This window comes from Cebus imitator, unplaced genomic scaffold (assembly GCF_001604975.1).
Source record: "Cebus imitator isolate Cc_AM_T3 unplaced genomic scaffold, Cebus_imitator-1.0 Scaffold406, whole genome shotgun sequence".
Taxonomy (NCBI): domain Eukaryota; kingdom Metazoa; phylum Chordata; class Mammalia; order Primates; family Cebidae; genus Cebus; species Cebus imitator.
In genome coordinates this window covers 1,853,524-1,878,037 of record NW_016107721.1, presented here as the reverse complement: position 1 = coordinate 1,878,037, position 24,514 = coordinate 1,853,524, and the positions used below count along the sequence as shown (strand labels likewise).

Sequence of the window (24,514 nt, the reverse complement as noted above, 5' to 3'; positions counted from 1 at the left end):
TGTCATGAAGAGAGAAAGCAAGGGGATAAACTAAAGGATCAGAAGCCAGAGCACTGTAAATGAGGCTGTCAGAGAGGGCTTCTCTGAGGATGTGGCATTTAAGCTGAGATCTGAAGGAAAAGATCTCTTCCTCCAGGAGGAGTGCAAGGTAGAAGGCACTGGAGCAGGAAATGGGGAGTTATGCTAAACAGCTTTCCAGAAGCATCAGGCCAACTTTAGGAATGATTGAGCTACCCATGGTTCCTAAGAGGAGGAGGCCATGTGTCACCTAAGGGTTATCTCTTAGGAAACAGCCATGCCCTCCGATGGCCTTCTCCTCTGGGGGACTTTGCCACAGAATCCTGGGCCAGATGAGATTCAGTGTGACTCTGCCTCAGAACAATGGAGGTTGACTTTGGCAACTTCTCAGAAAACTCCAGGTTCTGAACTCTGAGCTACAAGGAGTATACAGCAGGTGCACACTAACCCCTGGCTCTCAGGGAACATTGACCAAAGGTGCTGTAACAATACCAGTATCTGTGCAGGGACTCACATGTTGGGGCAGAGCAGAAATCCCACACTTGCAACATTGCCTTAAAACGACCAGCGTTCTGCATTTGGGAGTTTGGCAACAGAGCAGATCACTGACCCTCTATCTAGAAGCATAAAAGCATTAATCATAGCATAATAACATAAAAAGGGGGAAAAAACTCAGTAGTGAGTACAGTTATGCTTTAGCATCAAGTATCTTTTTTATTTTTCAGCCATTTTCATGGCATCGAGTCTCCATGCTTTATGATTACCTTATGACATTTTTAAAAAAGAAATGAACTTCAACTTTCTAGCAGCTATCTGCTAAGATACAGCTGATGACTCAAAATGTTAATCACAACACTGGCAGGCCTGGGTGGAAGCCATTAGTGAGCAGTAGTCACTCAGGCCCATGTTCCCGAGTTACAATTTGCTGCTTTTCCGAACCCAGCACGTGTTTGTTCCCCCTCATTTCCCCCTTGAATATGGAACAAGGCCTGGAGAAGATGCTGTCCCTGGACCTGTGTTAGTCATATGGGTCAGATGACCTACATGATGGCCATGATGAATCTCCCATTTTAGAGGCATAAAAGGGTTTCTTTCCCAGCCTCGCTTGCAGTTGGGGGTTATGTCACCCAATTCTGGCCAGTGACACATAACAAGAGCAACTGAGAAGGCCTCTACCTTCCTGCATCGAAGGAGAGCTGTTGGTGTTTCCCTTTCCCTTTCCTTCTTGCCTTGGATGTAGATGAGTATCTGGGGTTTCGGCAGCCATTTTGAAGACCTGAGGTAATAGCATGAGGATAAAAATTAAGCAGTTAAGGATGAATAGAGGCAAAAGACAGTAAAAGATCCTAAGTCTTCAATGACATCATTGAGCTACTGGACCTACTTGAAAACAACCCAGCTCCAGACTTCTTTGTAAATCAGATGATAAAGAGCCTGAGGACTTCTGCTTTGTGGTTAGTCTGGTATTCTATTACTTCCTACAGAAAGCATTCCTGATTGATGTGGGTATTGAGATAGCCTAGATCCCATGTGCTACCTTTTCTTCCTGGGGCAAACCGTGAAAAGCTGAACCCGGTAAGACATTCAGATATCTGATGCAAATTGTTTTCTAAGGCCCTTTCCACCTGTCTCTTCTTTATCCTCACTTAAACTGTCTCACTTCTGGTCCTGATTCTCTCTCTTGGAACATAATTCTTTAATGTATTTATCCACTTCCTGCCTTCCCATTCCACAGTTTGCCTTTTGCCAGCATTAGGTCCCAGAGTACATTCCTAAACAAGTCATTCCTTTATCTCCCACTCATCCTAAACCTTCACTGGCTCCCCACTGCATCCCAAGAAGAGCCAAACTCCTTAGGCTGAAACTCAACGTAGACTGTACAGTTAGGAAGGCAGGCTTTGGACCAAATGCCAGCTCCAGCACCTGCCATACATCACACCTTGGCAAATTGCTTGACTTTTCTAAATGTCTGTTTCCTTATCTGTAAAATAATCCACTCCCTAACGTGCTGAGACATAAGTGATCCAGTGTAAGGTATAGCACCGTACCTAACACACACTAAGAATTCAGCAAATCTAACTGGTATTATTCATCTTCCTGAATCTCGTTTCAGCCAACTTTTCACCACTCTCTCATGAGCACAGCCTGCCCTCTTTCAAATGGGCATTACCCTTTCCTTCCTTTGCTAACCATCTTGCCCTGCCCATAGCATGCTCTCCTGCTGTTACTCTGTTCATTACATAAAATCCCAGGCATTGGCAGGGCTCAGTGGTTCACACCTGTAATTTCAGCACTTTGGGAGGCCAAGGTGGATGGATCATTTGAGGTCAGGAGTTTCAGACCAGCCTGGCCAACACAGTGAACCCCCATCTCTACTAAAAATACAAAAATTAGCCAGGTGTGATACTGTGCACATGTAATCCCAGCCACTCCAGAGGCTGAGGCAGAAGAGTCACTTGAACCCAGAAGGCAGAGGTTGAGCCGAGATCATGCCACTGTACTCCAACCTAGGCAACAGAGCAAGATTCCGTCTCAAAAGAAAAAGAAAATTCTAGTCATCCTTCAGTCTAGCTCAAATGTCACCTCCTGCATGAAGGCTTTTCTGACTGCCTGGGCCATATGTTAATAGCCCCACCACTGAGTTCACATGGCATTTGTTTAAGTATCACTTTTCTGACAGTACAGAAGTCAACTGGCTCCATCCTTTTACCCCAGGCTGGCCCCATCCCTCCACCCCAGTCTGACCTCATCCTTCCATCCCAGGCTGGCCCCTTCCCTCCACCCCAGGCTGACCTCATCCTTCCACCCCAGGCTGGCCCCATCCCTCCATCCCAGGCTGGCCCCATCCCTCTATCCCAGGCTGACCTCATCCCTCCATCCCTGGCTGGATCTATCCCTCCACCCTAGGCTGACTTCATCCTTCCATCCCAGACTGGCCCCATCCCTCCATCCTAGGTAGGCCTCATTCCTCCATCCTAGGCTGGCCTCTTCCCTCCACCCCAGGCTGATCCCATCTCTCCATCCCAGGCTTAACTCATCCCTTCAACCTAGGCTGGCCCCATCCCTCCACCCTAGCCTGGCCCATCCCTCTCCCCAGGCTGACCTCATCCCTCCATCCTTGGTTGGCCCCATCCCTATACCCCAGGCTGACTTCATCCCCCTACCCCAGGCTGGCCCCATCCTGCCATCCTAGACTGGCCCCATCCCTCCACCCCAGGCTGGCCTGATCCTTCCACCCCAGGCTGACCTCATCCCTCCATCCTAGGCTGTCCCCATCCTTCCACCCCAGGTTGGCCCATCCCTCCATCCTAAACTGGCCCCATCCCTCCACCCCAGGCTGACCTCATTCCTTCACCTCAGCTGGCCCCATCCCTCCACCGCAGGCTGGCCCCCTCCCTCCATCCAAAGCTGGCCCCATCCCTATAACTAAGGCTGCTGCTCCTCTGGAGAGAGTCCTCTTTAAATGACTCCACCCTTGGGAGTTTGAGCAACTCCTCTCTGCCCTCTGGTCTCTGGATTGAGAGATAACAGCTCCTCTGCTTATAGTAGCTACTGGTTCCTGCACCATACTTCATATTTCCCTACCCTTCACCCTCACCTTTGTTGGCAACACCCCAACAGTGTTAGGACTCTGCTGAAACACTTGCCTGTGTGGATTTATGGCTATAAGGGGGACCCCCATCATGCTCCCAACTCCTGGGAAAATCCTATCCTGGGTTGGCAGAGTCTCCTAGACAACAGTTGCTGTCTGCCAGAGAACAGCTGGTGGGCCTGCACTGGCCCTGATAGGGCGCCATGCAGGATTGGAAGCAGCTAAGGGGAAGGAGCCCCACCCCACCCAGATGGTTTTGGTCTCTAGGGGACTTCAAGAAGGACCTTGCCCTCCAAGAACAGAGAGATAGCTTTTCAGTGGCTGTGATTAGACTCTGACTCCTCTGCATTTCCTGCTGGGCTTAGGGGACCTTCTAAGTTCAGATTTGCCTCTTCCAAGCGACACCACTCACTGGCTGAAAAATGATCAAATAGTGGTGCATCCAGGCATGGATTCCTCTTCAGCCAGAATGAGTATGACCCAACATAGAAGTCTTCCTTGATGTAATTTTAAGAGGAGGGATGTGGAAATCAGTCACACAACAGTAATGTAGTTTAATCTCCTTTTGTTAAAATACAAACTGAATAGGTTTGTGAATGCTCCTGGAAGGACCTAGAAAGAAAAGCACAAACTATTAATTCTCCCAGGGAAGACAGGTGGAAAATATTCACTTATTACTTTAAAAAAAAAAAAAAAAAAGAAGAAGATTTGTTGATTTTGTAATTAAAAAAAAAAGAAATAGCCGTCTTTGCTATTCAACTGGAGGCCTGGCTTTAGATCAATGAATTGCCTGGGGCAATGGGCCAACAGGTGTGTTTGGCTTTTCTTCTGGGTTGCTGTGGTTCCACCAGCTGACCCCACTTCTTCCAAAAACGTAAAGTGTGAATACGCCAGCTTGCAGGAACCTTGGCTTTCAGTGTGTGTGGACCTAGCTGGGGACTGTTGGCCGCCCACCTGGAAAAGCAAAGGCAACTGCCGCTCCAGCAGTGCCATTTGGAAAGCCCTGCGGGGTGACTACCTGTTGACCTGCAAATCGATTTCCTTCCCTCCTTGCCCCCAGTCCGGACCCTTTCCACTAGCAGGGAGTTCGAAGAATGTAGACTCCTTGAGTCCCCATCACGTGAAATAGGTGGTTTGTGCTGCTTTGAACTCAGAGGTGATGCACAGGAAACAATGACCGAGGTGACGCAATCATGCCAGAGCTGGACTGGCAGCCCCGTGCCCAGCCATCCACCCTCGAGGATGCTGGATTCCCCAGCTCTGCGCCGCCCAGCACTCCACCATTTGGGGGCTCCGGATTTCCTTCTTGGAAGTGGAGACGTCGTTTTCCACAGTGATCGAGGGACGTCTGAAGGAAATGAGTGTGGATTGCTTAACAAAGACGACAGAACCCACCACGGAGAAAGGCCCCAGAGACGGTCCTCGGTGCTCCCGGGGAGCTCCTTGTGCCAAGGCTGGACACACAGCTGCCCAGGGCAGGAGAGGGTCCCCGCAGACTGCCCGAGGACCCAGCTTGTGAACGAACTCTGCTCTCGCCCCGCCGCCCATGCCTGGGCCGCTAGAAGAACAGCGGGTCCTCCTGGTCAGGCCAGTGGGTGCAGGGACCCGGGCACAGCGGCGCTAGCACAAGCCACTTCCCGCCACTCCCGGCCCAGCAGCCTCAGTACCCGGGGCTGGGACCCGGGAAAGAGCGAGCAGGGGTAGGAGAGGCAGAGGCGGGGGCGGGGGCCGAGACACCGGGCATGACCCTTGGCCTCCATTTGGGTTTGGGGAGTGGAAGAGTGAGGGCGCCCGGCAGAGGACGGAGACCAGAGGCAAGCCCGGGAGTTTGGCAAGAACTGAGAGCATCCAGGGTGGCGCTGGTGTCCGCGGCGCCAGGGTGGAGAAGTTCTAGGCACTGAAATAGCGTTGGGGATGGGGATCCTGTCCAGCCCCCGGAGCAGATGAAAGACGCGCGAGGGGTGGCAGCAGATGTTGAACATCGCCCTGGAGAGCAGCAGAAGGCGCCGCGACCCTGAGACCACACTCCTTCTGGGGGCTGTGCGGTGGCGGGAGCTGGCAGCACTCAGAGACGGCTGGGAGGATGGAGAGCCTTCCTCAGGGGCCGCAGGGAGGCGATCAGGGCGTCGACTGTGGCGCGCCCTTGGCAGAGATCTGGCGCTCTCCACCGCGACAAGGTTAACGAAAGAGGTGTGCAGCCTCCTGGGGACCTCCAGCGTGGGGATCGGCAGCCAGGTAGCCACGAACTCATAAGGCAACCCATGGCGAGGACGGCAAGCGCGGCTACACGAGGACCACAGGTAGCGATGCATTCAGCCCCGCGATTCAACTGTGGAGGCCAAGGTCAGCGGCAGGCGCATGGGCACAGGAACACGGGGGTCACGGTATGCTGGGGCTGGGTCCTGCTGTTGATGCAGATAAATAGGGAGTTACCCAGGACCCCCTCCGAGGTGCCAAGAGCACAGCCCACCATGAGCAGCGGCTTGCAGCACCCCAGGAACGACCGCCCAGCAGGAGACCTTCGCCATTCCACAGGATGAATGATCTCTGCGGCCAGCCTGGGACGCAAGCTCACCCTAGCAGGGAGGGAGGCTCTCGTGGTGGCGCCCTGTGTGCTGGCGCTGCGCACAGGCCCAGCAGGGCTCCAGGGTTCCTGCAGCTCTCAGGGCTTGTGATCCTCCTCACCTCCGAGTCAGAATGCCTTCTTCGCCTCCAGACGACTGGCCCCTGGGAGCCCCGGTGGAGCCTGATTCCCGGCGGGCAGGTGGAGGCTGAGGGGTTCCGGCCAGGTCATTTTGCTTTGGCGCAGCTGCGCCACAAGACCGCTCCTTGTTTGTTTTGCTCTAGGCTTTTAGAAGACATCCTCTTCTCTCCCAGAAACTAGTTGATGTGTCAATGCCGCAAGCTCTGTAGTTATGTCATAAAAACGAGGGTTTGCTGGAGGAGTCTGGGATAAGAAGAAACCAGGGTAGAAGGAAATAGGAATTGAAGTCTGTCCTTAAGAGGCAGTTATTGGCCAGGCACGGTGGCTCACGCCTGTAATCCCAACACTTTAGGAGGCTGAGGCAGGTGGATCACGAGGTCAGGAGTTCAAGACCAGCCTGGCCAAGATGGTGAAACCCCTTCTCCACTAAAAATACAAAAATTAGCCGGGCACCGTGGTAGGCACCTGTAATCCCAGCTACTCAGGAGGCTGAGGCAGGAGAATCACTTGAACTTGGGCAGCAGCTGTTGCAGTGAGCTGAGATCGCACCACTACACTCCAGCCTGGGTGACAGAGTGAGACTCCTTCAAGAAGAAGAAGGAGGAGGAGGAAGAGGAGAAGGAGGAGGAGGTAGTTCTTGCCATTGAAGGTGCTTACAAGTGCTTCACTTTTCCACCTGTAGCTGCTCCTGGGTCTTCTTTCTAATATTAAGGTCAGTGTGCCCACAGCATTTGCCCTTAGGCAATGGCTTCAGAAGGACAGTTTCCTCACAGGAACCTGCTTGTGGGAACCTACAGGCAGTGGCCAGGCTACCATATCTGACTGCCAAGGCATATTATGCTGCAGCACTGTGCCCCCTCCCCTGGTGGCTGGGCCACCCTTCTAGGGAGAAGACCCAAGGGTGATTGTGATGATCTAGGCTAGGGAGGGAAGCCCAATGTCTGACTGCTAACCTGGAGCTCAAACATGGAGTCTGCTTCATTTTTCCAGGTCAAAAGAGTGTTTTCATTGCTTGGCAATAACTGTGGAGGCAAGAGGGGCAGGGGCTGCACAGCATAGCTTTCCATTTTTCATTGGATGTCATTCTAGAAGGAGGAGATGGGTCCTGGAACCAGGGGATTTAGTCATCAGCAAGTTAAGAAGAGGATTTTGTGAAAGCTGAGGGAGGGAGAGAGGCAGAGAGAGAATGCTTAAAAGCACAAATTGTTTCTCCTTTGCTTTTTTGACTCCAGTTTCTTTACTCCAGCACCAAACATAAAAACGAAACACATTTGACCTTTCATTGTTAGGCTCCTCTTGGGAGCTCTCTGTGAGATTTATCAGGTTGAGGGCCCTGTGGAGAGTCTGTGCAAACTCCTGTTATCCACCTGAGCCTGGAGTTTGACCATAAAATGACCAATTATGTGAACTCCAAGACCCCTCAGTGGGTGGGAAATACAACAAACTGCAGCCTTTTGGGAGCTAGGTGCAGTCTGTCTTCTGCAGTGGAATTAGCCAGGGGTTCTCTCCATCATCATTCACTTTGCAATGATTGAGCAGGGGCTGGATGCTTGAATCCCACCAGTTCACCACTGAGGAAGAAGGAGCTTCAGAGAGGAGATATAGATAACATGAAAAATTAGCAGAAAAAGCCATGAGAAATAAAGAGTGGAAAAAGAGAGGAACTGTATTGAAAAGCAAAGAAAATTCAATAACCTGTGAAGAGTGTGGATGTCAGTTTTCAAAATAAGCCTTTCTGCTTCCAAAGGCTGATTCGAAAGTGTGCAGTGTTTTACCAATCAAGATTGCAACTCTCATCAGTCCAAATATTTTACATTTCCCACATCTGTCTACTATTTTATTTTGCAGGATAAATGGGTCACTGAAAAGGTATACATGGATTCATTTTTAGGTGATATTTTAGGTGTACCAAAAAAATCTTTTTTATGACTCCATCATAAGCATTTTAGAAACTTCATGATTTTGCTTATAGACCCACATGTGGGATGTTGTTAGACCTTCCCAAGTTATATGTGAGAAATGGGTGATAAAATGCTAATATTTAAATAATTCTTCAGATATATGATGGCATAGAAATTAAGCGTGACGTTCTCTACTCTTGTTTTGATGGACCTGTGGATTTAGGCACATATAGTCTTGGGGAGTAGAGAGCTTGGTGCCATATATTTAAATGCTGGCATTACTGAGGTTGGAGGAAGTGGGTCACAGAAGACCCAAAATGAACAGTTCATCTCTGGAATAAGGTACAACTGACAAATCTAGATTGAGTAGCATGTTTTCCTTGGCATGATTTATCTTTGCTTTGACTCTGGCTATCCTTAGGTTGTGTAGTTACCCCATGTTTGTAACCGGCTTAGTTTATTAATCCCATGGCTGAAGACTGTGCAACTGATTTAGTATTTATTGAGCTCCCACAACATGTCAAACACAGTGTAAACTCCAGTCTGAAGAGCTTCACATGTGATTCAGTGGCACACGCATTTTACACACATAGCAAAGACATCAATGAATGAAGGTAAATCAATCAAGAACCTGCCTTGGGAAACAAAGGTGCTCCTGACCTCTCATCTGTGAGGGACAGGCCCTGTGTTCACTCCCAGATCTAGCCGCACTCTTGAGGTTAGTTTTGTGTCTTACATTTGAAAGACTGCTAGATGTTCAGGAATGCAAACCACGGAACAGAGGTGGTGGGTAAGCCTACCTGAGAAAATAAACCTGGAACTTAGCTATCCCAGTAAGAGAGCAGATTGAAAATTCACAAGAACAAAAAATCAAAACAGTTACAGGAATTGGAATATCATTACCTTAGCATCTCTCACAGTTGCTATTTCCAGGTAGCTGTTGCCAGGAAGAAACACTCTTTTGCCAGTTTAGTGAGATAAAGCTATTGATTGGCTGCCAAAAGTGAGACCTGGTGACAATGCTTGCAAAGAGGATTACAGAACCTCCCATCAGCCTTGAGAAGGGCTGCTGCCAAGTACCAAGTTGGCTCAGCTCCCAGCTTGACTGCCTGTATTACTCCTTGTAGGAAGAGGCCTATGTATACATCTTAGGTGCTTGATATTAACCAAAATGAATTATTAAATACAATTTTCTACCTACAATCCTATACAGATCCCTCTGGGACTCATGTCTGAGAGATTTTTTTTTTTTTTTGAAATTCTGTTTGATTTATAAATTAGTCCCAAACAGATATCAGATGTTGTAAAAATTGATTAATTGCTATTCAGTTACTGATTTTCATAATATGTAAAGATGTTATAAGCACAAGCTAATTCTCCAACCTCTTTAGGCTCTTTATAAAGTCCACGTAGTGTTTAAAACTTAAGTTGTAGGCATGACAGGATCCAGTGGCAACTATTCTAGTAATTAATGGAGATGCTTGTTTTCATAGCTGATATAAACATAAGCTAGTCAGGGATGACTTTTTCTAACACCCTGACAACGAAGATTTAAAATAATTCATGGTATGTAACTTTTTTTTGTTTTTTGAGACTAGGTCCCACTCTGTCACTGAGACTGGAGTGCAGTGGTGTGATGACAGCTCACTGCAGCCCAGTGATCCGCCTTGGCCTCCCGAGTACTGGGACCACAGGCATACACAACCACATCTGTCTATTTTTTGTAGAGATTGGGGTTTTGCCATATTTCCCAGGCTGGTCTTGAACACTTGGGCTCAAGCAGTCCTCCCCACTTGGCCTCCCAATGTTTTAGAATTACAGGTGTGAGCCACGGTACCCGGCCATGGTATGTAACTTTATAGTACAATTGACCTAAAGTTGAATGATGATATTTTTTTCTGAATTATTGGATGGATACATACAAAATATGTAAGTAAACTGTGGAACAAATCCCTACATATTCTGATTTCAATAATTTGCCTCTTTGTGATTGAGCAGGTATTGTCTGAAGATGAAAAGAATATTCTCTAACATGTAACACTGTCAAATTCAACTCCAAATTCTTAACACCTTTGGTGGGCGCAAATAAAGCTTCATTCAGATGTTTCTGAAATTCATTAGAAAGAGTATAATTTTTTTTTTTTTGAGATGGAGTCCTGCTCTGTCACCCCCAGGCTGGAGTGCAGTGGTGTGATCTCAACTCTCTGCAACCTCTGCCTCCTCAGGTTCAAGCAATTCTCCTGCCTCAGCCTCCTAAGTAGCTGGGATTACAGGTGCCCACCACCACACCTTGCTAATTTTTGTATTTTTAGTAGAGATGGAGTTTTACCATGTTGGCCAGGCTGGTCTCAAACTCCTGACCTGATGGTATGCCCACCTCAGCCTCCCAAAATACTGGGATTACAGGTGTGAGACATGGCATCCTGCCCTAGAAAGGATAATTCTTAAGGTGCTTATTCTTGGTTGCATATTAAAATCCCCTGAAGTGCTTTGGAAAATGCTAGTGTCCAGGCACCATCTCAAATCAATTAGATTCTTGGGAGGAGGGCCCAGACATCAATTTAAAAAAAAAAAAAAAAAAAAAAAAAAAAAAAAAAAAAAAAAAAAAAAAAAAAAAAAAGCTCCCAGGTGATTCTAGGAGCAGCCAGGGCTGAGAACCAGTGATTTAAACCTTCCAAAAAAGAGGCCACAATGAATCAGATCCTCAGATCCCTCCCCAAATAATTCCTCTCCCTCTCCTTCCCCCTACCACTTACACTCTCCGCACATGACCATCAAAGGAACTCTCTGAGGAAGTGGGAAATGTCTGGCCCAGAGCCTCCCAAGTAATAGAGCTGCTAGAAGCATAACAGCCAGTCCCCAGGAAGCCTGGGAGATGAGCTCGACTGGGGCAGGGGTGGGCTGCACCATTAGCACACAGGTTCTTTGTTCTCCAATCCATGGATAAAGCCCAAAGTTCATTTAGCACCATTGCCAGAGGTAACTTCCATCCCCATATTTGCCTGCCTTTTCCTTTTTCCCAAGCCAGCCTGTCCTACCCTTCACCATGTGCAAAAAGTCTAGCTCTGTAACTACTAAAGATTCCTATGCTAACCAGCCCAACCGTGAGTACTTCCACTCCCACCGTGGTTGTTGACATGAATGTAATAGGATTAAACCCTTGTCATTCCCATGTCATCCCTCTTTCCTTTCCTTTTAGGGCACATTTTAATGAGTGAGCTCATTTCTGAGAATAAGAGAAGCAGGAGGAGGTGAAACAGTGATTCTTGTGTTCAGTGAGCTGGGAAAGTAGTTGAACCTTACAGATGGTGACTGAGTTACTATGAACACAGAGGCTGATCTGACAGCTGGATACTGTGTATCATTTCCCAAGACTCCTGCCCTCACTGCCACAGTTGCTGTTCCAACAGTGTGGAGAATCTTGTCTCAAGACACTTGTCCTAATTTACAGAACTCTCAGGAGGTTAAAGTGATGCTTATCAGCCTGGTATCATGCCCCACAATCTTCACCTGTTCCCTTAACCCTGGAAGTAATTAGTGTTTGATCTACACATCACGTGGTTGGTAGCTTATTCTTCTGTTCTGTCCTTAAGTAAACTTCTGCCAGTCCTTGTATTCTGGGTTGATCATGTTCCAAGTATCACTACAGAGCAGGTGCTGAGCAGTCAGATGACAGCTGTTGATCTGTTGCAAGTGAGCAATTAGAGACTGCAAGAGAATGCCACACCACACAGTTTACATTGAGTATTCTGAAAACCAAATATTTGAGTGCCCACTTTGTGGCAAACACTGAGTACACACACACACACACACACACACACACACACGGAGAGAGAGAGAGAGAGAGAGGGAGAGAGAGAGAGAGAGAGAGAGAGAGAGGGAGAGAGAGAGAGAGAGAGAGAGGGGATGTCTGTCTTTATGTACAATTAAATGCCCTGTTAAATGAATTGGACCTTTTCCTCTTTATCTGTATTTATCTCTTCATTAAGTAATTCATCTCATCATTTTTAAATAGTTGGGGCGGAAAGGAGGGAAACAAAAGCAAGACCTTTCTAAAGGGAGCTTGTAGGTGTTTTTGCACTACAAATTCAAGTGGATTTAAAACTAAAATGCTTTTGGCATATGAAGATCTTATTCAGGAAATACTGAAATCCCAGATGTAGATTTTTTAATATTTATTTACCTGAAATCCTAGAAATGCAAGGTTTCAAATGGACTAAGCAATATGAGGGTCCTCTCAGCTGGGTTCTTTTTCTAAAGGCAAACTGAAAAGCTTTACCAAGCCCACCACATTCCTTTTAAATCCCATTCACACTGTTCACTTCTCCAAAGAGCAGGAGGAGGGGACGCCAGGAAGGCAATCATGGCTCTGAAATGCTTTTCTGAATGTGGAGAAAAAGTTTTGTTTGTCCTTCAAGGGCATAAAGAAGAAATAATAAATCCCCCCTCCCTCTCTCTGGCCTCCCCCAAGCAAAAAGCAAGAGTCTCACCAAAGCCCACTTAACATTTTACAAAGACACAAGGACAAGACAGGCAGCAGGACAAGAGGGCTGGGCTGGAAATGTCGCCGTATGTTGACTTAGCTCTGGTGCTAAGAATAAGCTCTCCAGGCTGACCTCGCGTGGTGCCCTCGGAGGCCAGTGGAAGTGGAGCTCCTTGACCAAGGCCTGGCTCAGTGGCATCAGATGACCACGCTGACGGTCATGTTCTGGCCATGGGGCGTTATCTTGCGGGGCCAAGCGAGCAACAGTTTGCGCAGCTCCTCACGGAAGCTGTCGTGCAGCCAGGCGTAGATGAAGGGGTTGTAGCAGGCCGAGCTCATGGCGAGCCAGTGGCAGAGCAGCTGCACCAGCCCGAAGGCGTAGGGGTTGATGGCGCGCGGGTCGAGGTCCCGCAGCAAGTTGAAGACGTGCAGCGGCAGCCAGCAGACGGCGAACACCACCACGACCACCACCAGCAAGCAGAAGGTGCGCCGGCGCCGCGCGCGGTCCCAGTCGGCCTGGCTCTGTGTCACGCAGCCAGGCACCACACGGTTGCGGAGCTTCACGGACACCCGGACGTAAGACAGGAGGATGACCAGCAGGGGGAGCAAGTAGGTGACCAGCAGCAGTCCCCAGGCATAGAGCTGGCGCTGGCGCTCCTGGGAGCCCCAAAACTCCTCGCAGAGGCGCACATCGTGCGGCCTGAGCTCCACGTGATAGGTGTGCATGGCCGCTGGCAGCGCCAGCACCGCGGACAGCGCCCAGATGGCCAGCACCACGTAGGCGCTGAGGCGCAGGGAGATGCGCCGCCGCAGCGGGTGCACCAGCACGACGTAGCGGTCCACGGCGATGGTGGTGAGCGTGAACACCGACACGTAGACGGTGACCGGCTGCAGGAAGAAGACCAGGTGGCACAGGCTGCCGCCGAACACCCAGCCGCGTGGCTCGAAGGCGTAGGCCAGCGTGAGCGGCACGCAGGCAGCGCACATGAGCACGTCGGACAAGGCCAGGTTGCCGATGAGGAAGTTGGTCACGTTGTGCAGCCGGCGCACCCGCGCGATCACCAGCACCAGCAGGCAGTTGCCCACCAGCCCCACGACCACCACGACGCTGTAGAGCAGCACGATCAGCCCCTTCAGCTGATGCACCAGCTGCAGGCTCTGGAAGGGCGTGACGGCCTCAGCGCCCGTGCCAGCCGCGGACCCGTTGCCAGCCGAGACCTCTGCGCTCTGGTTGGCGGGAGTTGTGATCGCTGGCGGCAGCTCAGAGAATAAGTCAGAAACCCTGGGGTCCTGAGTAGGTGGTGAGGCCATGGCCACCTGTGCAAAGATAATCAAAGTCCATCACTCCCCACTCTCCCTCTGACCTCCTGCACCAGCTGCGCCCCTCCCCCATCACCCGAGTCCTCCCTTGGGAATAACCAGCCACAGAAACGACAGCAAAAGCAACAAAAAGGGCTATCCTTCCACCTCTGTAAGATAAACCTAAGCATGGTTAGATATACACGACTTATTAAATGCTTCCGCCTCTATTTACGGTCCCCGCAGTCCACGCAGGGAGACCCAGGAGCGCGATCCTACCTAGGAATGGGGTTTGGAGGACGGGAAAGCTCTTGCGGGAGGAAGGGGCAGAACTTCTGCTGGCCCCCGGTGGTCTCTGCCCACGTCGGCGATTCGGTCTCGCTTCTCCGCGGGAGCTAAGCGGATCCAAACGTTCCCAGTTTGGATCTGAGAGGATCTGAGAGGGACTGGAGCTTCTGAGAGGGACTGGGAGCGCCTCCCCTCAGCTCCAGTCCCCACTCCAGTTCCCATGTATGGAAAAAGGGGGTGGAGCGCGCTCTGCCCTGCTGGGTGCCTAGAGAACTAGTGAGGAGAAGAGTGTGGGGAGGATGGAGCCCAAAACGGGAGGAGGGGCCGACAAACCTGACCCGAGCAGCGAGGGGAACGAATCTCGACTGCGGCAGCTCGCACGGCCCCTGGAGGGCACGCTCCTGGGGAGCGCGCAGTGGAGGAGGGCGGAGGAGAGGCTCTAAGCGTCAGGCTTTAGGAAGGACCCGGTGCAGTCTCCGGAGGGAGGCAGCGGGGGCAGGAAGTAGGAGTGGGAGATTGCAATGCAGCTAGGGGCTTGAGAGAGGTACAACTGACCCGTTCTTAAGAGCTGGGTCCTGCCTAACGGCCCGGTTGCGAAAGGCAGAGATGTTAGAGGGCTCGGGCGGGGATTTAGAAGCAGAGCCTGGCGCTGGTGGCGAACCTGAAGACCCTCACCCTCCCGCAGCCCAGCCACACGAGCCCCGGCTAGGCTGCCGTGCGCTCCGCGGTCTGCGGGTCCGGCCAAGCCAAAGACAGGAGTCAGCACCACGGACAGCTCCCGTCCTTCCTGGCACGCCTCGGGGGAAGGGCAGGGGACAACAGTTAGGGAATTCCTGCCCCTCTCTGGATCAGAGGTGTTAGGGGAAGGAACCTGGTCCTTTCGAAGAGCTGCCGCCGCCTGCTTTTTGGGCTGGGGCTGAGAAAAGTAGGGTGGCGTGGAGGCAGCTGAGCCAGGGGCTCGGGGGTCGGAGGGTCACGACTTTTGCTCCTTTTGCGGATCACTGCACTTGGTGCCAAGGACGGCGTTGTCTTTTACCTCCCGGGGTCAGAAAATGCAGCCCTCCTGCCAGTTATTCTACACAGAACCACGTCAGTGTCTGGCCCAGCGCCCCCCACCCCTGACCCCCATGCTTTCTCTCGCTGTCTTTCTCGGCTACCGCGACCTGTGCCGTTTCTGCCAGTTTCTCCCAGAACAGAATCGTATTTCCTGGACCGGGATTCGACCCCCTCTTAAATGAACACCCACAGGCCTCTTCACTTCATTTTAGGATTTTAAAAAATACTGGTAACTGCAGATTTCAGCTAGGGTAACCAAAAGTAACAAACATTTGAGAAGCTTATGCGTTTCATAAAATCTTCAGTAGTATTAAGTCCTCATTGAAATGCAAATTAGCCTGGACCAAGGGGCAGGAACCAGGAGAGGAGGGGCCTTTGTAAGCTTCCTCCTTAGAAGCTATCTCATTCCCTCAGCCTCTTGTTTCCTTTTTCCAGAGCATGAAGCTTCATTGTCTGCTCTCTGATAAGTCCTTATACTTTGTCCTCTGTGGCTGCAGATATCCCAGTTAGACTGGAAAAAAATAGCAATTTATTCTGCCCTCCAAATTTAAATGAATCATTCATATAGAAAAAAATCAACATTGGAACAAAAGCAATCAATGTTATGCACCTGTATGCATCCTAAACTCACACTCCCTGAGTTATCAATTTAGCTAAAAGTGTGTGTGTGTGTGTGTGCGTGTGTGTGCATGTGTGTGTATTATATATATATATATGTTTGGAATATATATATGTGTGTATATATATATTTGTGTATATATATATATACACACAAATATATATATGTGTGTGTGTGTGTGTATATATATATATATATATATACACACATATATATATATATATATACATATTTGGACAAGGTCTCACACTATCACCCAGGCAGTGGCACAATCATAACCTAGGCCAAAGTGATCCTCCCACCTCTCAGCCTCTGAGTAGCTGGTAGATATGGTGCACACCACCATATCTAGCTAATTTTTGTATTTTTTGTAATGGTGAAGTTTTTCCATGTTGCCCAGGCTGATTGAACTCCTAGGCTCAAGCAGTCCTCCTGCTTCAGACTCCCAAAGTTCTGAGATTGCAAGCATGAGCCACGGCACCCAGACTCAGTATTATATTTTTTACATTGCAGAGTTCTAAATTCTCATTTAGAATTTTTCTCATTATTTTCAACTGCAGGTTTTTATGCACCCAAGAGCAGGGGCACTCTTTTGTTTCAAAATCTCTTAAGCAGAGGAAATTGTGGTAAAGCCAGTAAAAAAGGATTTAGGATGTTGTTAGGCCTCCTAACTAGAGCCATCATTCTGGTCAATATCATTATGTTTGTCAATTATCATATATTATAGTAGAAGTAATAATATGAAGACAATCTTGTCAATAATTAAAGGTCATGCAAACATGGATATTTGAAGTTTCAACATTGGGGCACCCTCCAGAGGAAAGAGTTGATCATTTGTCAAATTCCAAATAAAGTCAGGCAAGTGTTTTAGTATTATCAATATTTGCAAGGTGGAAAAGAAGTGAACAGCTGTCCTTTGAAGAAGGAATGAAGATCTAATAGCCCACATTAAATCTTCATTCCCTCTTCTCTTCCCTGGAGTTAAGGCTAGTCCCTCTCCCAGCCAATACATCATGATTAAATCATACTAATGTTCAGACTGTCTAGTACTAAGAATGCTCCATAAACCTGAGACAGCATAAATAAACAAAATACTTAGGACAAATGAAGGAAAGGTAGTACTTCATACAGTAGACAGCAAACTAAGAAATCTTACTTCCTCTCATTCTCCAAAAGCTTTCAATGCCCCATCAAACCAAGGCCAGATGCTTTAGCAGGGCATTTCCAACCAGTGTGCACTCCTTTTTAGATACCCCCTCATGTTTTTGGTCTAGCTTCCTACCTTTGTTCATTTTATTCCCTATGCAGAAACCAAATTTTGCTGGGTGCTGAGATATCCTCACTATTCCTGTCTAATTCCTCTCTCTCTTTTTTTTTTTTTTTTGGACATGGAGTCTCACTCTGTCACCCAGGCTGGAGTACAGGGTTGCAATCTCGGCTCACTGCAACCTCCACCTCCCGGGTTCAAGCGATTCTCCTGCCTCAGCCTCCTGAGTAGCTGGAACTACAGGCATGTGCCACCATGCCCAGCTAATTTTTGTATTATTAGTAGAGACGGGGTTTCACCATGTTGGCCAGGATGGTCTCAATCTCTTGACCTTGTGATCTGCCCACCTGGGCTTCCCAAAGTGCTGGGGATTACAGATGTGAGCCACCACACCTGGCCTAATTCCTCTCCTAGACTTTATTTCTTTACTCCAGAATGTCAGTTGCTTAATCATCCCTCAACTCTACCTGTCCACATTCTTCACACCCTACAAGACCCAACTCAAAGATGACTGGTCTCAAAGACTTCTCCCTTCCATAATCATTCTGTCCTTTATTACTTTTTACCTTGAAATTACGAAAGTATTTAGCTTTCCTGCCTCCACCAACCCAGACTGTAAATTCTTTATGGACAGGGCCAATGTCTTGATGCATTTTGTACCTACAACATACCATAAGCCCAGTAGATATCCAATACATATGTTTTTCTTTTTTTTACTGAATGAATGAAAATAGCACCATTTATTTAGGGCTTTAGGCATCTCAGGCATTGCTAGGTACTTCACATAAATTGTCTTATTTGATCCCCTTCAAAATTATTGTTATACCCATTTTACAGATGAGAAAACTGGCTCTCAAGGCTAAGAAACTAACCAGAATGGCATATCTAATATGTAGTAAGGTTGGAATTTCATCTTAGATCTGCCTGATTCTGGCACCATACCATTCAACTACTATATTTTACTGCCTATGAATGAATGGCAGATGTACCTGCAGAGACTGAAAATACAAGCAGGTTCAAATGAGATTAAATAAACACAGGTACCCCCGCCCGCCCATGGTTTATTAGAGAAAGCTCTAGAAAATTTAGTTACAACTCACACCTTATCATGTTTAAGCTAAGCAGATCTTTATGCCTTACCCACCCTGTTTCTTGCTTCCATCCCATATAGGAGACAAAACCTGGGTCCATAGGAACTTCAGGGGATGGTCTTTGCTAATGATAATAGGTGACACTATATGGAAATCAGAAGACAGAAGACAGACGACAGAAGTAAGGACTGCTGTTATAGTTTTAGGAAGCTTGGTTAAAGCAAAGATTTGATGTCAACTAAGTTCATGCTGATACACTGTAGTTAGCCCAAATTTATGGGAAATCACTAGAGATATCAGTTTTGACTACTAGCACAAAGAACCAATTGCTGGTACAATTGTTTCATATTTGTCTAAGGCCAGATAATAACAGGGCAGAAGCCCTCCCAAAGTGAGTTTTGTCTTCTACACCTGCCCTGTGTGCTTTCCAACACCCACATGCCACCATGGCTGCTGAGGCTGAGCCAGGCACTAGTTCTTAAAGCTTTTCCAAATCACTGCCTGGTCACACAAGGGCTGGTCATCTAAGGCAGAGCAGCCTGTGGCAGGCAGTGTAAGAATGGATATGACAATTCATACAGAGATGAAAAAAAAACCTGTGGGTTTCCATCAGATGACTCTGAGGCAAGTGTATTTTGTCGCAGACTCCAGACATACTCATAATTAGATTTTGAAAACATCTCATTTCCCATGCTGTCCTCTCACTCTTGAAATAGCAACAGGTCAAGTGAAGAAAAATGATGTTTTAAAAAAGAAGAAAACCAGGACATAAGCCAAAGCCAATTACCAAAGGGAGGAGATAACACATCACAAAGCTCCAAGTCAAAATAAGGAATCATACACAGCTGCTGAGCTTGAATGACAGCTCTCCCGCTATGAATGTGAGTCATTGGACAAATTTTTTACCCTGGAAGAGCTCCAGTTTGGGAAAATCTAATAATGCCTACCTCTGAGGGATGTTGAGAAAACCCAGCGATATAACACATGGGGAAGTTTGGGCGAAGTGGCTCACATCTGTAATCCCAGCACCTTGGGAAGCTCAGGCAGGTGGATCACCTGAAGTCAGGAGTTTGAGACCAGCCTGACCAACATGGCAAAACCTCATCTCTACTAGAAATAAAATTAGTTATGGTGGCATGCACCTATAGTTCCAGCTACTCGGGGGAGACGAGGCAGGAGAATCGCTTGAAACCCGAGTGGCAAAGGTTGCAGGGAGCCAAGATTGTGCCACTGCACTCCAGTCTGGGCAAAAGAGTGAGTCTCCATCTCAAATAAATAAACAAATAAATGACACGTGGGAAGGAGCACAGTGGGTACATAGTGACGGTGGCTACTCTTGGAGAATCATTTTGTCCTGCCCTGTGGTGCAACCTCTTGTCAAGGAAGTTTTTGGGGTGCATTTCCCAACTCTTTCACTTGAATGTGACAACTTTTGTGGTTAGAAAAATTTGCTGGGTTTTTAAGTCTACATGATTCAATCATTGTTTACCAAGCATACAAAGCCCAGGATCAGATATTGCAGGAAAGAATCAGAGACCAAACCAAAAAGAGAAGTCATAATTGTCTAAATACTTGCAGTCTAGTGAGTGAGAGAGAAGCCTACAAAAATCACTGTGATGCATGAACCATGATAAATGCTACTACCACGTTGCTATGAAAGAGATATAAGAATAATCACTGGGAAATTTACTAATTGCTTTAGTAGATTAGAATAGTGTTCCTTCCTATAGATCATATTTATTTAAATGCACAAAGGTGTTTAAAGTGTTCATAATGGTTTTTTAACTCAGCCATATAAACACTGCACATGTTGCTTAAATGTATCTCTCTCTTTCTATGTTTGTATGCAACATACACAACAATTTGGGTCCATTGTGAATCTCCATGAATTTTTTTCTCAGATGGCACAGAATGAACCATTCTTCCCTCTTTCTCCAGCCACCTGCGCAGCATCCTTTCTTCCCAGGGGAGGTGCTCCCTGTGATTCCCTGAATCCCTAACAGGTTGTGGGTTAGACCATCAGGGTAGATTGTTACACGGCGCCATCCCTTACTCCTGTTTTCTGATCATTCTGTTTTTGAAAAGTATGTCTTTAAAAATATCCCAAGTGGCCTATGAGAGATGCTGGTAATAGGGCCTATTTTTGCTACAATTATCCAGGGCCGGATAATTATCCAGGGCTGTGGGGAGGCTCAGGCAGGCTGAGTTGCTGGGCTCTGTAAAGAATTATACCATGGCTCCATTCCCTGCCCTTGGTTCTCTAGTCATAAGCATCCATCTGCAGCCATCCCTGGACCTTCCTGGATTCCTGAAGATTCATGCCCCAGCTAGGGCACCTTCTCTGTTGGCATTCTGTGCAAAGATACCACCCTTAAAATACATAATTGACCAACCTGCCCAATTCAGGATCTTAACAGGCCTTCATTTTTTAACTTTCAATTGGTCTCTTATCAATACTCAAATATTAGCAGCATGAGTGATGTATCTCAGCAGAGTCTATTATTGGAGTAGGTGATATACACAAATATATAATTAAATAAACACAGAGACCAAAGCAAAACACTTGGAAACCATTTGTATTACATTCTTTCCCAAAGACAGGGATAAGGCAATTTGCATTCCCATTTTGCTTCTAACCCTCCTTCATTATCAACTAGAAATGGTTTTTATGGATGAAAAAAAAAGAAATGGTTTTTATGGATGTTATTTAAAAAAAAAAATCTGGCATCTGCACTCTGGTATCTAGCAGTGAAGGGCTCTTTGCAGTTACATTCAGGCGGAGACCTTGACCTTGCAGAAGCTCCTCATTTGGGTTTCCATTAATATATGTCTCCAGCCAAAGCACAGTGATGAACCCAAGCCACGTCTCATTATGCCTATCTCTGAATTATTATCTAAACACATCTAAGTGTTTCATGCTGGTGGCCTTATGTAGCATGAGACATTTTCCTGACTTTTTTTTAGACAAAGTGCAGAATGAGAATAGCCCTCAGGTGTTTTCAATTGTGTCATATGTGTGCATCCAGGCACACACACATGACAGTCATGGCTGGCAGTTTGGCAGCCTGGGTAAGACAGTGGATCCTCCTTGTGCCCCATCTTGGCTAGTGGACCTTTGTCACAAGAGGAACAACCCTAACTTTCATCTTCAAGGAGACTATGAGGCAATGTCTCAGGAAAAGGTAAATAATAGGAATGTATCATTTTTCTCTTTGTGTAGTCCAAAGGCCACCTTTACCAGAATCAGCTCTGGTGCTGATTAAAAATGCAGAGTGCTGGACCACAAGACAGGCTCATTAAATCAGAACCACTGAAGGTGAAGCCTGGGAAACCAAATTTCTAAAAAGCACTGTGAGTTATTCTGACACACTTAGGGTAAGAACCATTATCCTAAAGTCTGTTATTAGCAGATGGATTCATGAGCTGGGCTCCCTCCTCCACAAATAATTGCAGTGTCAGCCAGGGGCACAGAGCAGCTACAAACCCAACCTGCCCTCCTGCCTAGAGAGCCCAGCAGCTGATCTCAGCCCTCCCTCCCTTCCTCTTTGCATTATAGATTCTGGAATATAACTGTATTGTACTAGCTTGGTGCATTCTCTCAATTCCACCTTTTTTTTCCTAATGATTTTTGATGCCATAAGCAGCACGTGAATGCATTCTCCTGTTTAACAAAAACCCGGTAAGCCTGAAGTCCCCTTTGACTTTCACCCTCAATCTCCATCTCTCCCTCAGTGGTTATACCTGCCTTTCTAGACCTTTCCCTATGTATTTACATACATGTATCTGACCCGATGGAAAAGAAACCCTATTGATGGGCATTTAGATTGTTTGCAGCAGTTTGTTATTACAACCCTCACTATGACAGACACGTTCCTATATGCCTCCTTGGGGAGGTTTCTCCAGGGAGACACTCAGCGAAGGGAAATCTATGAGTCACAAGATATGATCCAATTTACCCTCACTGGTACTGCAGGGGACTCTCTTTTGCTTAATGAATTGTAAGAGCTCATTAAATATTGCATGAGTTCTTATAACAGGCAAATGTGTAAAGGAATACTGCTACTGAACTAAACAGCATTCTTTATGGATGCCAGGAAAGGCCCTCAGGTCCCCCACACTTGGTCTTCCCTGCATGTTCCCCTTTCTCCTGGTGAGCATCCACATGCATCCAGAGTTCCCTCAGGTACAGCAAGCTGTCATTGTCCTTACACAATCCACTGCCAACCAGGGCTTCACGGAGGCTACTGAAAAGGATGAATTCTCCTGGGAGAGATGTTGGGTCACCAAGTAGAACCCAATGTCCTCTCTTAAAATACATAATTGACCAACCTGCCTGATTCAGGATCTAAGCAGGCCTTCATTTTGTAACTTTTGATTGGTCTCTTAACAATACTCAGATATAAAAATATTAGCAGCATCAATGATGTATCTCAGCTTAGTCTATTAGGAGTAGATGATATACACAAATGCATAATTAAATAAACAGAGACCACAGCAAAACACTTGAAAACCATTTGCATTACATTCTTTCCCAAAGACAAGGACAAGGCAATTTGCTTTCCAATTTTGCTTCCAACCCTCCTTCATTATCAACCAGAAATGGCTTTTGTGGGTGATAAAAACTATCTGGCATCTGCATTGACCTGCACTGCTATCCACCTGGTTCTGAGCTCAGCAGAGGCACCTCTATTTTAATCTCCTTTTAAATTTAGAAGCCCACAAAAGAGTTCACTTCAGCTCAGAGTTCCATGGCCAATAATGTGCCTGAGGCCATAGTTGAAGTCACTGGCCCCCTGGATCTGCTAGACTTACTAAGACTCCATCCAGGTTCCTGTAGGAATAAACTAGAGAATGAATTGGAAAACAGACAGCCTGGAGAGACATAAAGGGAGACAGTATTGGTCTCAGGCCTGCAAGCCAGGACACCTGGGTGCAAATCCCCACACTGAAACTATCCAAGTCACCCAGAGCAAGCCCTGCCCAACTCAGCATCTCTGTTCCCTTATCTCTAAAATCAGATTAGGGAAAGAGAACTAGACAGCCCCTAAAGTCTTTATAAGCTCTGACAGCCCAGGAGTCAGAGACCGTGGTCCTGAGTTATTCCTGTCTACTATTTACACACCTAGATAACACCACTTCTCTGCACACATCTGAATGACACCTTGCCCCACTTCCATCTTTTAAAATGCTGTATATCTATCTGATATCCTCAGACATCCTCCTCAGACTCACTTTAGCGTTTTCCCCACAGGTCTGGCCTTCCTACATATCTAGGAAAGAACCTTAAGCCCTTGGATTCACAATTCACTGGGGGAAGAATCCCAGAGGGAAATCATTTCATTCACGCATACTCCCAGCAATGTTTCCACTTTCAAGCTGTAAGCACCGTGAAGCAAGTCAGCCTGAGCAATTGTTGGCAGTCTTCCGAGTTTAGTAAGTGGTGTTTGTTTGATTCCTATGATTCACCAGATCCAATCAAAACAATTGCTAACTCACTCACACTCTTCAAGCGTTTCTCAGCCACGTGAAGGCTCCATTCACTGGTTACGATGATGCTTTTTCATGTGAGATTTTCTTTTTTAATTTATAACAGTCTTTCTACAGCTTCCCTAGATACTTTCCTCTCATATGGCAAATTTCACTAACATAATTAATGGATATGGTGGGGTTTTTTTCTTACATCAAATCCACAGAATTAAACAGCCAGAGAGTTCCCTGGGATGTTTCACACTTGATCTTAGCCAAAAGGCCGAGAAGCAATCCCTGAGATGTTTCTTACGCAAGTATCTTCATTAACAAAAAAAGAAAACACAGAGGATACGAAACAATCAAATGTTTTCTGGGAACTGTCTAGCCATAAATCAAGGGTTTTAGCAGCTGACAATCCTAGAAAAATATTGGGACTCAAGACCTTCTTGATTCCATTTCTTCCTTTTATTTTTTTAAAATTATATTTACTGGCCTACCAAAAATGGGTTTAGATATGTCAGGGGCTCACTACCAGAGGTGTGATTCATAGGGTGGCAGTAGCAGCAGCTTCTGGGATTTGGTGAAAAATGAGAAGCTCAGCTCCAGCCCAGGCCTCCGGGATCAGGATCTGCATTTTAGCAAGGTCCCAGGTGACTGATGCCCACATTTCCATTTCAGAAGTGTTGTGCTAGAAGCTTCTTCATCTTGCCTCTAGTTGGGTGCCCAG

The 24,514-nt window shown here is 47.1% G+C and overlaps 1 protein-coding gene across 1 annotated transcript; it reads right to left on the bottom strand.

Moving 5' to 3' along the window:
* Positions 1-12,158: 12,158 nt before the first annotated feature.
* On the bottom strand, positions 12,159-14,411 carry PRLHR (prolactin releasing hormone receptor). The gene is made up of 2 exons (XM_017509078.2): positions 14,277-14,411; positions 12,159-14,015 (listed from the first exon to the last, which is right to left on the bottom strand). Exon 2 carries the CDS (start codon positions 14,007-14,009, stop codon positions 12,897-12,899), a length of 1,113 nt encoding a protein of 370 aa, XP_017364567.1. The 5' UTR covers positions 14,010-14,015; positions 14,277-14,411; the 3' UTR covers positions 12,159-12,896.
* Positions 14,412-24,514: the final 10,103 nt, after the last annotated feature.

Excerpts from the sequence above, each read along its gene's own strand:
- PRLHR (XM_017509078.2), bottom strand. The coding sequence starts at position 14,009 with ATGGCCTCACCACCTACTCAGGACCCCAGGGTTTCTGACTTATTCTCT.